The sequence below is a fragment of the Mytilus edulis genome, chromosome 8, assembly GCF_963676685.1.
Source record: "Mytilus edulis chromosome 8, xbMytEdul2.2, whole genome shotgun sequence".
Taxonomy (NCBI): domain Eukaryota; kingdom Metazoa; phylum Mollusca; class Bivalvia; order Mytilida; family Mytilidae; genus Mytilus; species Mytilus edulis.
The window spans coordinates 48,001,730-48,017,553 of record NC_092351.1 but is presented as its reverse complement, the minus strand read 5'-3'; the positions used below and the strand labels follow the sequence as shown (position 1 = coordinate 48,017,553).

General features: G+C 32.5%; 1 protein-coding gene across 3 annotated transcripts in view; it reads right to left on the bottom strand.

The window, feature by feature from the left end:
• The window catches only part of LOC139485773 (uncharacterized), a 36,958-nt gene extending 23,637 nt beyond the window's left edge, over nucleotides 1-13,321 (bottom strand). For all 3 annotated transcript variants that reach the window (XR_011655397.1, XR_011655396.1, XM_071270412.1), the window contains exons 1-7: nucleotides 13,144-13,321; nucleotides 9,920-10,088; nucleotides 5,808-5,965; nucleotides 5,411-5,540; nucleotides 3,324-3,475; nucleotides 2,341-2,485; nucleotides 648-814 (exon numbers count right to left, since the gene is read on the bottom strand). Coding sequence is in view for 1 of the 3 variants with exons in the window: in XM_071270412.1 (XP_071126513.1) it covers nucleotides 648-814; nucleotides 2,341-2,485; nucleotides 3,324-3,475; nucleotides 5,411-5,540; nucleotides 5,808-5,965; nucleotides 9,920-10,088; nucleotides 13,144-13,198 (976 nt within the window). In the remaining 2 variants the exon portion in view is untranslated. The remainder of the gene's footprint in view (nucleotides 1-647; nucleotides 815-2,340; nucleotides 2,486-3,323; nucleotides 3,476-5,410; nucleotides 5,541-5,807; nucleotides 5,966-9,919; nucleotides 10,089-13,143) is intronic.
• Between the last annotated feature and the right edge of the window lie 2,503 nt (nucleotides 13,322-15,824).

Here is a 15,824-nt window from a genome sequence, read left to right as displayed (position 1 = left end):
GTTAAGGCATATACCCAAGAATGTTAAATATCCACCAACAGATTCGACTTCAATTTATTCCAAAAAATAGTACATGTAAGGATCACAGGCTAGTCGCAAAAATAACCGCATGTAGAGTTCAGTACCTTGGATCAATAATCTTATTGTTTATTTTTTTTAAATCAATATATAAAATGAACAAAGTCTACGGGTGTAAATTTGTTTTTTTTCCGTCGTCGTTTCAGGTGCAATATTCAGAAAATATTTCATTTAAATCAAAACATGATTTAATGAGAAAATTTGTTTAATTTAAGCTATATGATTTTTCACACAATTTCAAATATTTGATCTTATTCATGTTCAAAAGTTTAAAAAATAATACATGTCCTTGTCTTTTTTTTTCTTTTAAAGCCACAACGTTTTCAGTTTTATTTCGACTTATGAGTTTGAATGTCCCTCAGGGATCTTTTGATCTTTTATTCTTTTAAGAATGATAGGAAATAATTATAACAATCATTAAAGCGGCAAAAACTATAGCTAGATGTTTGTTAATCACACCAATGAAATTCAAAGAGTTTCACAATAAATATACAATGTAGATAATTTCATGTACATGATGTATTTTGTCTCCAAATTTGTGTAAATTGATTACCATTATTTGTTCTTACATTGAATACCAACATCTTCTCTGTGTTTGGTGTCACAGTTGTGAGTATTCCATGAAGTGTGTCTGCAATTTAATATACTTGTCTCTCTTCCGGTACAAACAATGTCGTCTAGTATGTAATTTGTATCGTCACTCCGATCTTTAAACTCGTAGGAAAAACGTCCATTCCTGAATTGTTGTAAGGACAAAGATTACAGAAGAAAAGAAAGGTTTAGGACAGGATATATGACGTCATTTTGTATGTTGATCAACGATTCGCTAAATTTGTAATTTTTGAACTGAATGAGAGTGTTGACCATATAAGAGAAATAGGTTTAAGAACTTTTGAGAATTGGATTATTAAAATTAGATTGTAATAATTCTGATATGATTTGCATATAAAAGAATACGTTGATATGGTTGGTCGAGAGAACTTCCGGTAGTTGATCTTGACGTTGGTTATTTTTCGATAGACGACGTTGACCGAACTTCTTTTCGTAACCGATGTAACAAGATGATGGCAATAATAACACCGACGTTACCAAATTTATTTTCACTGCACGTTAATCGTAAATCAAATTATACACAAAACATTCGTTTAAATGATAATAAGACTTTTATTTGTTTGTAAGTGAATTGGTCGAGTTTATGCACCAATAAATTTCTTTAAAAAGGCGTTTAATACTATAGTGATACTCTTGTCGAAGGCTAGTTATAATTATATTGAAATTAAATAGCTTTTTTGTTGATATCCATCGATATCCAATTATCATTCTTTATAAAACCTTAATCTATTACAGGACTTGCATTTGCCATTGGCAGCACAATGTTGCCACTAGATAGGTATAACTGCTGATCTTTTTGCGCATGTGAGTTGGGTTAATGCTGCCTAATCAATTGTTTTTGGTATTGTGTTTGTGGATTATTTTACTATTTCTACATGTTGTAATTAAATCGATCTTACTTTTCTTTAGATTATCTATAAGTTGCATTTCTGTAAATATTGACAATGCAATTTCCCATAGAAACTCCTTTTACGGCTAAAACTGTACCACTTTTACTATGAAGTTTTGAAAAAAACTTTATCCTAGAATTGAAAGTTCATATGCACTACAATTTTTTTCAAAGTTCAAAATATAGGGCTGTACGGCATATTTTCAACGTTTATATGCCCTGAACTTCTCAGAGTTTAAACTTACACTAATTTTCTTAACTACCTCTACCTCGAATGAAAGGTTACCACAGATTTCAATGTAAACAATATGCACGTGTTTATTTACTGGTAACATTCCCAAGTTTTGTCTCTGCGATATGGAACACATAGAGCATAACTGGGAACCAGTATGTAAACAAAATTAATTTTCTATGAATATTCAATTTCTCCCCAAAAGAGGCGTGTTTTGAGCAACAGCTGTATTTACCTAAACAAATAAAGTGATGTGCAAGTGGAACGAAAGATACCAAAGGGACAGTCAAACTCATAAAGATGTGTGAAAGATCTTTAATAATTGTTTTTGTATGAAAACACAATTACAATCACAACAATATCAATAACAACTTTAACTGTGTTCGAAGTTAATTCCACCAAATTCAATTTGCTAGAGTATACTCGACTTGTTATCATTACATTATCAGATCTACGTCTTTAAACGTACCCCAAGACAATCTTTTCTAACATTTTAATGATTTTTATGAGAAATAAGAAGATAACTGACCAAGATAGTTCTAAATATCTGCACACTACGGATGCCTGATCATCGTCGAAACCATCATCACAAACAGGTCCCCACTGTCCATCATGGTAAAGCTCTAATCGTCCATTGTAAGGTGTATCACCGTGTGTCAGTCTCTGTCCAAAGCCTGAAAGGTACAACATACACTAAGGGAAATAATCATTTGAGTTTGAATCAACCTTTTAGTAGTAATTTCATTATACCTAAATTGTATGACAACATTTACAGGTGTAAGCTTTTTTTCACTATCGATATTCCCACTTTAGGTTGTCGGTAATCTGATAAATAGGAAGACCTAGGAAGTTAATGATATATTAATCATGACGCATCAAACGGTATAGCATGTTAAAACGGTACAGCATGTTAAAAGGATTCCATATAACACATATCAGAAAGCTTTGATTTGTTGTTTCCAATAGCCAGTAAAATGCTACACATTCAAATGTTTTTTCAAAAAATATTTAAGTATTCAGTTAACTGGATTCTGATGAGTATGTAATACTAAGGGGACATAATCAATAAAATTACAATATATTGATGCAAATTTCGTTTGACATTGATCAGACAACAATGTCATTTAGAAAACATTTGTTCGTGTAATCATATACATTTTAAATGGTATAGTTTGGCGTTTGTGGTTCTATTTCTATCGGGCGATTGACTGTTTACATGCATTTTAGAACTCTTTCTTTTGTGGAATATCAATCATAACATATGATGACTTATCTGATCAAAATAGAGGTTAATACACGCAAAATAATATAAGTTAACATAATTTTACAATGATTGTATGCAATTGTATGGTTTTGTGACTAGATGAAGTAACGTTAAATTTATAGTTGAACAGACATTAAGGTGGAAGATCACGTGTTGCATACTTAAACAAGCATTTGTAATAAGAGGCAGCAGAAGTATCCAAATGTTCAAGTCTCATAAATCCATTATAAAAATATAATTAATCTCACATCTAAAAGCTTTCGACCTAGCCTTGCAATCACCCATTAAATGAATCATTCTTCGACACTGTGATAATAGATCTTCGTTTCCATTACACTTCATATCCATAAATCGTCGACCTTTCTTGGTGGAAGGAATGACATTGATGGAAAAATCTTTGCTGAAAAGGGTGATTGGAATTATTGAATAAATGAAATTGGACTGTATGAAATCTGCTTCGTACACATTTGTTAACTAGACGCAGTAAAAGGATGTAAAAAGTTGCTTGCTTGCTTGATAAATAATAGTATCGCATATTAAGTTGACAAATGAAGAAACAACAAGAATGTGTCCTCAGTACACGAATGCCCCACTCGCACTATCATTTTCTATGTTCAGTGGACCGTGACATTGGGATAAAAACTCTAATTTGGCATTGAAATTAGAAAGATCATATCATAGGGAACATGTGTACTAAGTTTGAAGTTGATTGGACTTCAACTTCATCAAAAACTACCTTGACCAAAAACTTTAACCTGAAGCGGGACAGACGGACGAACGGACGGACGAACGTACAGACGGACAGACGGACGAACGAACAGACGGGTGAACGGACGCACAGACCAGAAAACATAATGCTTCTCTACTATCGTAGGTGGGGCATAAAAATGCATGGCTTTCTTATGGAATCTAATGTAATACTTCATTACGTAACTCTCATGTTGCCAATCAAGGGAAATATTCAATTTCGAACCTTTGTTTTTCAATACTAACTTTTATTTTATGCAATCTTAAATCGGTAGATTTTACCTTTTATATCAAATATTTCAGTAAAATTTTGATTTCTTTTACATAGGTTTATCCTCATTTTGTTTTGTAGACAAGTTTGAACTCAATCAGAATACGTTTTAATAAATTATCTCACTAACAACTCATATAACGTTTTATTACATCCGTAGTTGAAGTTGCAATGTAATGGGACGGTACCCAAATTGCACCTATTTTGACAATTGTTTCACCTACGTTTTTTTATGATAAAGACAAAACTGTCCATTCTGTGTTTACTTAGTAGCCGTATCCTTCTTTATTATATAGGTACACCAATTTGATTTTTAATCCATAAAGAACCATAGAAAAATTGGTCTTAACTAATCTCCAAACCATCAATGATTCTGAAATAAGGAGTACCCAAATTGCATCCATGCTTAAATTCGCATCGTCAAAAGTCTAATAACAGAGCATTTGTTTAATTTCTTCAAATATTTTAAACAATTGGATACTAGTCCATGTTTACTCTTCATTTTTTTTTAAATGGATACTTGTAACATATTGTATTTTCTCATTTTAAAAAGATGACGTCTTGATGACGTCGCATGGCGACATTTCGGTACATTTTGCTTTTTCAGTTAACACTTCATCTGTTGATAATACTGTGAACGTTTTGTGCATATCTAAATAGTTTTACCTATGTTGACAGATGTGCATAGTATCAAATAAAAAAAATACAAATTGTTTAGTCTCTAGGAATCTTGTAAGATTTCCGCTGCTATTTTTGCTAAATAGGTACAATTTGGGTACCGTTACGTTACACATTTGTGCATCTGAAACAACACTACACACCAAAATGATTTATTTCCCTATCCGATGTATACATTTTTAAACTAGATACCCTAATGATTCAGGCCAAGTGTGGTTTCAAAGGAAAAGATTTTTGTAAAAGTTAGAGGACGACGAAGGAAGATGAAGAACGCCGGACGCCAAATGATGAGAAAAGCTGATTTTGTCGACCAGGTGAGCTAAAAACGTAAAAATATGTGCAATTTCGGTACCGTCGCGTTAATTCTTTTTTCACATTTTGAAAAGTGACTGACACTTTCGTGTGCTGTAATATCTGCGATATGAAATTAACATGTTAGGCATGCCATATTTCGTTTACTTGAATTTAAATAACACAATGAAAATTAATTCGAACAGGTTATATATATATATATGAAGGGGAGATGCAAAAAAACGCTGTTCTTTTTTTTCAATTTAATTTTTATATTTCATGGCAATATGTTCTCATTACTCGACCTATTTCTCCATTAATTCAGATAATTTGATGAATGTTAAATACCTTTCAAAACCAAGCATGTGGCAAACCTTTTCGTCAGCAAAATTTGTGTTACACACCTGCACATAGGATTTATCTATGAAAAACTCAAGTACAACGTCTTCTTTAAACCTGCTCATCCTCCACATCTGCTCTGTAAAATAATTTTGACGACCAACAATTTTTATCTATCACTTCAATGAAATCTATTATAATGGCGAAGATATAACCCCCCCCCCCCCCCCCAAAAAAAAAAAAAACGTCTTGCTAGTATTATTGATACTCTAGGCCTTCCCATTACGAATAGATATGAAGAAAAATGAGATATACGATTCCTTTTCAAATAAAATAAAAGACTTATATGTCAATGTTATAACGAAAAGATAAAAAAAAAAAACTATAGAGGCAGATAAAAATTTACCACATCGAACGCCTACATCCTCCTCATGATTGCAGTTATGAGTTCCCCAGGTTGCATGTTTACAGTCCATTATGTCCTGTTCAGTTCCAGTACATGTAACATCGTCAAGGGTTATTGCCTTACGTCCATAACGATAATTAAGTTTCACCTCCGCATTACTGGAAAACAAAGACATACAGTACAAATAAAAGATGACATACCTTCAAACATTATGTTTTTATATTCTCCTTCTTATGTTAAGTTTTGTCAGTTCAATTTTGTACTTCTCTACCAATTTGATAGTTCTCTCTTCCAGCTGGAAATTAAGTGTCTTACTTCCAAGTTGATATTTCATACATCCAACTTGCCAATATGAACCTACGACCACTCGCACTCGATCGAGCGGTAGATCCTAAACGAATGAGGATCGACTTTATTTTATATGAACATATTAAACTGTTATATTTTACAACAGAAGGAAAAAAACATAATCACAAAAAAAAGTTATTTTATTACGTTCCAGGAAATTGTTAATACATCCAAACAAAATATATTTTAACGGGAGGGATTGTAATCAATATTCATTTGATGGAGACATTCTGTCAATTAAACTTCTTTATAATCCCTCTTCATTGTATGGGCTTTCATTTTCTATATATATATATAACAAGTCTAAAAGGGTACAACATCACCAAAAACACAATAAAACGAACAATATGTTAGATATTTCGGATAACAGATATCCTTCCTCGGTAATTGCACGATGACAAATGAATCATGTCAATTCAAATTAAGACTCTATCTAAATCTTGAACTTTATACAATTTAAGCGAAAGCTGGAACAATTTTAAAATTTCCAAACACGGCGCAAAGACTACAAAGATATGCCAAAATAAGATAAGGGGTTTGCGCGCAATAACAATAACAGCCGCAATGACCTATTACAGTACAAAAAGAAGAGGCGCAGCAACATAGTTCCATTTGTTTTAACATACAATCCCATCTTTACTAACCTTCCCTAAATTCTCAAAGGTGGTGACAGTTGAGATGTTAAACAACTGCGTGTAAATACAGTCCCAATAAACAGTCCTGACCGATCTAAGCTGGTATAATATTTAAAATATAATAACGGTAGAGCAATTGCAACAGAGACTGCGTATTTTTAAAACATCCCAAAAATTTAGTAATTTGATGATAAGAAAAATGAGTAATAAATTTTTACTAAGGTTAAGTAATAGAACGTGGCTGCGTATTTACACATCCCTGCCAACTGTAATCAAAACTAGTATAATTTAAAAAATTCCTGAAAAGTGAAGAGTCCAGTACGGAATCCGGAGTTACTTGACACAAGCGATGGCAGGAAATTAGTGATGGTAGGGAAAATGAGTGACTCTTCTATGTTTTTTCATTAATGCCCTCTGGGGAAACTGTCCTGAGCTTTCTTATCCAAAAACTTTCCCGAGCAAGTCTGTCGGCCTTTGACGGATCCTCGTTGTGATCTATGATGGTGATGGTAAGTTTTTTTTAGATCAGCTTGGGCGTGCCCTTCTTGTTCTTGTAAGTTTAAAATTGTTGATCTACGAAGTAATTGTTTCGTATTTTTAAATTTTACTTTTGAAAAATGTATTAAATTGTTTATGCATTTAATGTACATGAGGTAAAAGTGTCTCATATGTCTTTTAAGGCAGGAATCTAATATATTTTTATGCTGTTTTTATCTGATGTATAATATATTATGTATAATGTTAGATTGTGACACTGTAATAAACTAATTACTTACTTACTTACTACTGTGATCTTAAATGACGACTTACGGGAAGGTCGGGCTTGCAGGTGTAGTCAGTACGATGACCATTCATGCGTTTGTTGAATGGCTGTTCTGTCTCGCCAACATACTGCATGCCACATCGACACTGAAGAATGTATACAACATTCTGGGTTTTGCAAGTTACATTACAAAATATTGTGTACACAGACCCAGTGGAGTGGCAAGTAAATGTTTGGGTATTCAGTATTTGTTGGCAAGTCAGACATCGTTTGTTACCACATGACTTGCACCATCCTGTAGTTGAACAGCTTTTATTAGAGGAGACGGCAGCTTTCACAAATAAGTCTTTTAGACTTGCTGGTCTCCGAAAAACTAAGACAGGAGGATCGGGAAAGATTTTGGATAATTTTGGGTGATTGGCAATACTTTGCCAATTGGCACGGATCAAACGTGAAAGGTTAGTAAGGGGATTGTATGTTAAAACAAATGGAACTATGTTGCTGCGCCTCTTCTTTTTGTACTGTAGCGGGACGGCTACAGTGCAGGTGATTTGGTGTCACGATATCTCAGTAGCATGGGTTCGAATTCCGGCGACGAAAGAACAAAAAATTTGCGAAAGCAAATTTACAGATCTAACATTGTTGGGTTGATGTTTAGACGAGTTGTATATACATAATGTACACAGCCATGTATCACCATCATTGCTGGTGATCCGATGGATCAATCTGTTGGATAGTTGTCACTGACTCAGACGTACTTATATATATACAGCTGTAGCCGTCCCGCTAGACCACACGACCACCTGGGCTTCAAAATAAAGCTTTCGGTGGCCATGTGTTACCTTTCCTCGTCAGTTTTAATTTAGCGGCGTACTACAGTACATGATATATAAGGCATGGAGATGTTATTGTTACAGATCAGCTCAATTATCTATAGTAAAGGATCCTACAAATTAATGCAAGATACAGTCAAAGAAAATAATATATATATTAGTATGAACCTTTTCCTCAATTCACAATAATTAATCCAAAGTGTCCATTCATTAAAATTTAAAATAATTGATGCACGCAACAATTTCAAATTTAACAAAATCTTTAATTTATTCCTTGAAATATGTACATCTTAAATTGTGTATTGTTGCATAAGGTCTATGAGATACATGTCAGTTTGGGACTGAAATGTATACGACTTGACTGCTATCGGCCAAATATCAAGTTAGCCAAAGTAGTAAAGATTTTCTACAATTTTTTGGGTCATATTCGAAGGAGAATATCAAAATGTTTTAAACTGATTCAGACATATCACCGCTTCTAAATCGTCTCAATCAACGATTTATCATACAAAGACGGCATAGAAGTTTGATAAAACACTTGTTACAGTTCGTAGGAAATCCCACAGAAAAAAAGATATACTTGTTTAGAAAATTCCCGAAAATTACTTTTTACTTCTTTTTAAAGAATTTAGAATTCTTCAGGTATAAATGCAATTGTATAATACATGAAAATTCGGTATTTTGAAACATAAAATATTGCAAAATATTTGTAAATGAACTCGTCATACCAAGATTGAGACGTTGTTATTGCGCAAATCGCACTTTTCGTCTACAAATGACTCATCGGTGACGCTAGACTCGAAGAAAGTTAAAAAGGACAAATAAAGTACGAACTTGAAGAGCATTGAAGACCAAAAATTCCTGAAAGTTTTGCAAAATACAGCTAAAGTTATCTATTCCTGAGATTAAAACCTTGGTATTTCAAAAATTCATAGTTTTGTAAACAGTTTACTTATAACAGAGGTGTTGACTTCTGTACTGGTGATATCCTCGGAGAATAAAAAATCCACCAGCAGTGGCATCGACCCAGGGGTTGTAAATAAACTCATAATAAACTCGTAATAGATACTAGGATTGAAATTTTATATTTACGCCAGACGCGCGTTTCGTCTACAAAAGACTTATTAGTGACGCTGAATAAAAAAATGTTAAAAAGGTCAAATAAAGTACGAAGTTGAAGAGCATTGAGGACCAAAAATTACTTAAATACATATAGTTAAATCTGGTTTGTAAGAGGCAGTGGGACAAAAAAAATTCTGTTATTTTCGAACATATTTTACACCAAACTATGTTTCAAAAGAACTGCACACAAAAATCAAAATCCATATCCTAGATTTATGAACGATAAATAGCCATTCGTTTGATGTGTTTGAGCTTTTAATTTTGCCATTTGATTAAGGACTTTCCTTTTTTTATTTTCCTCAGAGTTCAGTATTTTTTGGTATTTTACTTTTTTATAATTACATCAAAAGACATTTCTGTCTAGTATACTAGTATTTTGAAATAAATGATAGAGATGGTATTGATACTAACCCTTCAAATCCCAACATTCTACAAACCACTCTAGCTGACGTCTGATTGAAGTTATCATCGCAGACATTGCCCCATTCTTGATTGTAAAACACCTCCAACCGTCCCTGATAGACATCAACGCCATTTTCGTAAACGGATTTTCCATCAACAAGTCTTACTTGGGATGCATCTGGAAAACCATAATTATACTTTATATGTAAATCTTTTATATAAACAATAGACAAATCATGGTTTTTGCAAGGATATTGGTAGAATATAATTTAAATACGTAAAGGGAAACTTTTTAAGCTTCCCCAGACTTAAATGGTTGTACCCGTAAGTACACGATTTCCAGTACAATTTTAAAGTTGAGATTTCTGTTTATTAAATTGAAAGATATCCTCTTTTTTGGTCGCATGACTTTTTCTGCTTCAACCATTTCTTTGGGTAGGGGTAATATTTAGCTACATGTATGATGGTTCAAATTTATAAGATCGAATTCGTTTATAAGCCCAGGCCGACTGGTCGGTGTGCCTAACTTCAACTACTCTCTTGCTGTCCGTCAAAATTACATCACCGGAATTCAATCATGAATATGCACAGTGTTTATACTCGTATTACGAATGTCTGTGTCATCTTTATAAAAATGAAAAAAAGGAAAAAGTTACCAAAAGTCTTCCATTTGTTGGTCGAAAGGGCTTTAATAAATAATGTTGTTGTACTAATATTTAAATGACAAATATAAAGGAGTAGGTTCAGTAAGACCCCTTTTTGGCCCCAAAATATAGCAGTTTTACAAAATTGTTAAAATGTAAACCTTTAGTTATTTATTGGACAGTAGAATGCTTCTGCCACATAAATATGGGCTGTTTTTGACAATACAATGCACATATATCCGGTACTGGCACCATTAAGTCATGCTAAATTACTGAAATCCTCATAATTCTAGCATTTTAGTTAAATTTTAGACGGTTTTCGTGTAAAACGAAAGTGGCCGCATCCGTGTTCATCCTTAATATTGAAATGGAAGTTGTATTTTATGATAATACATAACATATATAAAGGTTGAGGATGAACACGGATGCGGCCACTTTCATTTTTACCAAAAATCATCTGAAAAGTGACATTTTCCGGCATATTAGGTAGATTTTTCATATTTGAGCTTAAATCGGATCGTTTTTAATGACTAAATCTGTTAAAATCTTTGACATAAACTAACTAATTCAAATAAAATAGACACTTAAGTGTTTAAAAAGTGGTCAAAATCTTTCGTCAGATGAACCTGAAATTTGAGGCCGAAATCGGTCCTTACCGGACGGACCTACTCCTTTCACATCTAAGGACTGCATAGCTTCTTAAATAATAAATGTAAAGTTATACACTGTGTTCTGTTATAAGGAACACATTGCAGATATATGATTCTTAATTAAACTGTTAATGCAACCAGTAACAGTAGCATATCGTATCAACAAATGACATCTGATCGGATAAATCATTTGTGAAAGACTTTTTTCCATACGGGTTACATTTATTTCAGTGTCCTTTAAAATTTACAGTACATTTTTCTAAAACACTAGCAACAGTTAAAGCTGCAAAACAACACGATTAGATAAGAACGAAATTAAAGATATTCATTTGATAAATCAAAAATTAGCTCGTCTTTAAAAACAATGTACTTTTATTACTTAGACACAGGGAAATAAATTGCGATGTTTCCGAACGGGGGCTGTTTTGAAACTCGCACTTCAATTAATTTTCTTTGAACTACGATGCAAACATTGTGTATACATATAATTGTGTAAAATAGTTAACATGGCATGCACTTATAAGACGAACAAGTACCGTGTTGTAGTACCGGATATTGTATATACTAGTATGTGGCCGTGACATTCTTGTTGTATAGCTAAGAGCAGTTCAATGTACCTAGTATATCTAATCAGTAAGCCTGTGATTTATACAGATAAAGATGTCAGCACAAATAAGATATTAACCAAACCCACATAGAAAAATAAACTTTGGGGAATACACGGAATAGGGGATAGGTATGATTTTCATAAATACATTGTGTTGTCTAAGAAATTCCTAATAACACAAAAAATATACGAGTGCAAAAGACTCTTGCGCATATTTTGCGCATATATAAGTCAGACTCTGTGTTTACACTATTTATCTTTATTTCTTTTATACACAGATGTTTTTCAATATTTCAGTATGATGATATTTTTAAATCCTCATAAGCAAATTTTTACTGATTTCTTTCCTCCTTATATTTCAATAATTCTTATAAAAAAGGTTCATTTCAACACATTTTATAAAACCAGAACACGAAGTTAAAAAAAAAATCAGAATATAAAAACAATAAACACGGCCGGCATCTGGTTTTAACGCAATCTAATTAAAATATTGATCTCTGATTACGTTATACTACATATGAGTATTATAACGTAATCAGAGATCAATATTTTAATTAGATTGGTTTTAACGTATTTTCTGGTGCCAACCTTGACCTAACCTGAAAGAAAATTGGTTCAGATGAAAATTGTGGTCCCTAATCATTTGTATGGAATTGATATTGCTGCTTGGTTTTTATTCAATCTAATAACAAAAATAAAACTCATAAAATATTGTAAAAGAAAAATAATAATTTCACATATGACGAGTAACAAATGTAGCACGACTACAAACCATTACGAAATATGTATAAATGTTCGTCATATATTCCATGTGTTTCCCTCGTTTTTAGTTTGTAACCCGGTATTGTTTTCGCTTGATCTAATTATAACTGTTGAACATTGGTATACTACTGTGCCATACCCTCTTGAGAAATAAAAACTTGTATCAATATTGCTTTTTGGGGATGGAAAATTATGAACGTACAAATTATAACTATTTCTAGATCAGATGGAAAATATGAAAGGTACATTTATTGTAAAGAATATCTTGAATATTGCCCAATATTAAAAAAAAACGAAATATGGATGGAAATCGGCTGAAAGTTATCAATTTCACCACTTTAAGATAATAATTACGACACTATACCATGATTGGTGATCTCGTATGATTGATTTGTACATCTAATGTAAAGGCATTGTTTTCATATTTTGAGGTTGTTTTAAATAGTTCCCAAAAAAATTATTTTCCTGGGTCGAATACCGACTTTAATGTCAACCCGACACAGAGCGATTAAACAGATGATTCACTTCACATCTACATTCGCATACAAAACATTTAAATCATTACAATACCTGTTACTTGTCTGGTGAAACAATAAAAGACAAGATATGATATAATCCAGCCCATCTCTGTTGCACAGACGTCTGTTAGTTAATTTCAGACACACATTAGTGAAATAAGATCATAATAGAAAATTTTCTATTCTCACTAGCTTAAAGATTCTTACCAATTAAGTGGTCATATATAATATTATGCAATTGAAACAATTAAAAACGAAGTATTCACATGACATATGTATCAAGTGTGTTTACAATTGGCGGGTAAGGGAACAAGGAGAAGGGTTTGCGACAAGGGGCATTATGTTGTACTTATCGAGGTACATTTACTGAGGTGACCAATCTGGTTGAAGTTGTGACCATATTTATCAATTTGGAAGTCTCTTTTGATAAATCTGACCCTTGTTTGCACAATGTTTCCTTTGATTTTATAAAATCTACCAAGCTTTTACATTTTATAAAGTAAAGGAAACATTGTGCGAACAAGGGTCAGCATTATAAATAGAGACTGCCAAATTGATTAATATGGTCAGAACTTCCAAGTTCAATTCGCGCACATTTCGTCTGTTTAAGACTAGTCAGTGGTAAAGAATAAAACCAGTTCCCTCGTCAATACGTCAAACATTCATTGGATTTATAACCAATAGACAGTATTCTGAGCAATTTTGAACATGTTTATTTTAATTTTTTCGTATTTCATCGATAAACGGGTTCGTTATTTAGAGTTTACATTTTAAACTAGTCTAAGTTTAAAGTTTAACAGTCACCAAGAACTTTTTCAAACCAATATAGAATTGTATATGATGAAAATCTTGTTTATGATCAAATGATAGTATCCATGCAGAGGGAAGTTTCCAAAATAACTTTCTTCAAATTTTCGATAATTTCACTCAGATTTGTATAGATACAGTCTGTGGTTATAGTTTTTCACTTATAAATCAAGTACTAGTACGCTTTCAATAAAATTGAGAATGGGAATGGGGAATATTTCAAAGAGACAACAACCCAACCAAAGAGCAGAAACAGTCACATGAGTCTTCAACGCAGCGGAAAAATCTAGCACCCGGAGGTGTTTCTAAACCGGCCCATTAATTAAATTGTGTACTAGTTTAGAGAAAAAATGCACGCCACATTTAAATCCAAAACATATAAATGAATTAAAATTTAAGAAAACATTCAAGACCTACAAATACCAGAGGCTCCTGACTTGAGATAGTGTGGCGGGCCGGGTTAAATATGTTTTGTAAGATCTCAACCCTCCCCTGGAGCCAATGTAGAGTAAAGAAACACATGGCAATACGCACAGTAAAAATCAGTGTAAGAGAAGTCCGAATCCTATGTCAGAATTGGTCAAAAAAGAAACTCAGCAAAATAAAATTAACAATTAAGCAGTTACTGGCATGCCAGCTTCAGACCTCAATTAAACTGATTGAAAGATTATGTCTTTATCATATCAAAATTAAGTACAATCCCTCCTGTGAGGGGTTTAGTATCATACCATCCTAAAATATATGAGAACAGCTGGTTTTAAAATAAATCTGTTTATTTCAAATACAAAGACCCTATGAGTGAATCAATATTAATACCAAAATATGTTATCCTTAATGACCTGAAAACAGTATCATAACTATATCCTTTCCAAATAAGTCTGTTTAAAGTTTTTGTTAAGCTTTTGAGGTGAATGCCAACATGTTTGTGCTAAGTAAAGAATATTATTGCATAGAAATATAATATTTCCCACAGAAAGTAACCAAAAGTTAGCGTGCAATAAATTCTAATATTACACTAGTGCAATAAATCTTCAAAATTCATGACGTCATCAACGATTAAGGGCATACGATACAGTTTTGATCCCGTATTTACAGTTTAATGAAAATTTCCATATAGGCTATTTTTTACAGGACGCCGAATGGGACTCTTGTGATTTTGTACTCGAAATTCAATTTTGAACGGACAAAAGTGAGTTTTGTTCAACAAAAATGAGTTCAGTTTAACAAAATTTGTAGCATACTACAAATTTAAAATTTTGTCATACAAAATTATCTTTCAGTGGACAAAAGTTACTTTTGTCATGACAAAATTCATTTTTGTAACACAGACTTTACTTTTGTTACCTAATTTGAAAATTGGGCGACAAAAGTCAATTTTGTACGCAAATTTGATTAGCTTGGATACTGTGAACTAATTTGCATACAAAATCGACTTTTGTGACACAAAATTGACTCTTGTGAGACAAAATTGACTTTTGTGAGACAAAATTGACATTTGTGAGACAAAATTGACTTTCGTGAGACAAAATTGACAAAATTGAATTTTGTCTCACAAAAGTCAATTTTGTATGCAAATTTGTTTAGTTTGGATTCTGTGAACTAATTTGCATACAAAATCGACTTTTGTGACACAAAATTGACTTTTGTAACACAAAATTGACTTTTGTGAGACAAAATTGACTTTTGTGACACAAAATCGACTTTTGAGAGACAAAATTGACTTTTGTGAGACAAAATTGACATTTGTGAGACAAAATTGACTTTTGTGAGACAAAATTGACAAAATTGAATTTTGTCTCACAAAATTGAGTTTTGTCTCACAAAAGTCAATTTTGTGTCACAAAAGTCGATTTTGTATGCAAATTAGTTCACAGAATCCAAACTAAACAAATTTGCATACAAAATTGACTTTTGTCTCACAAAATT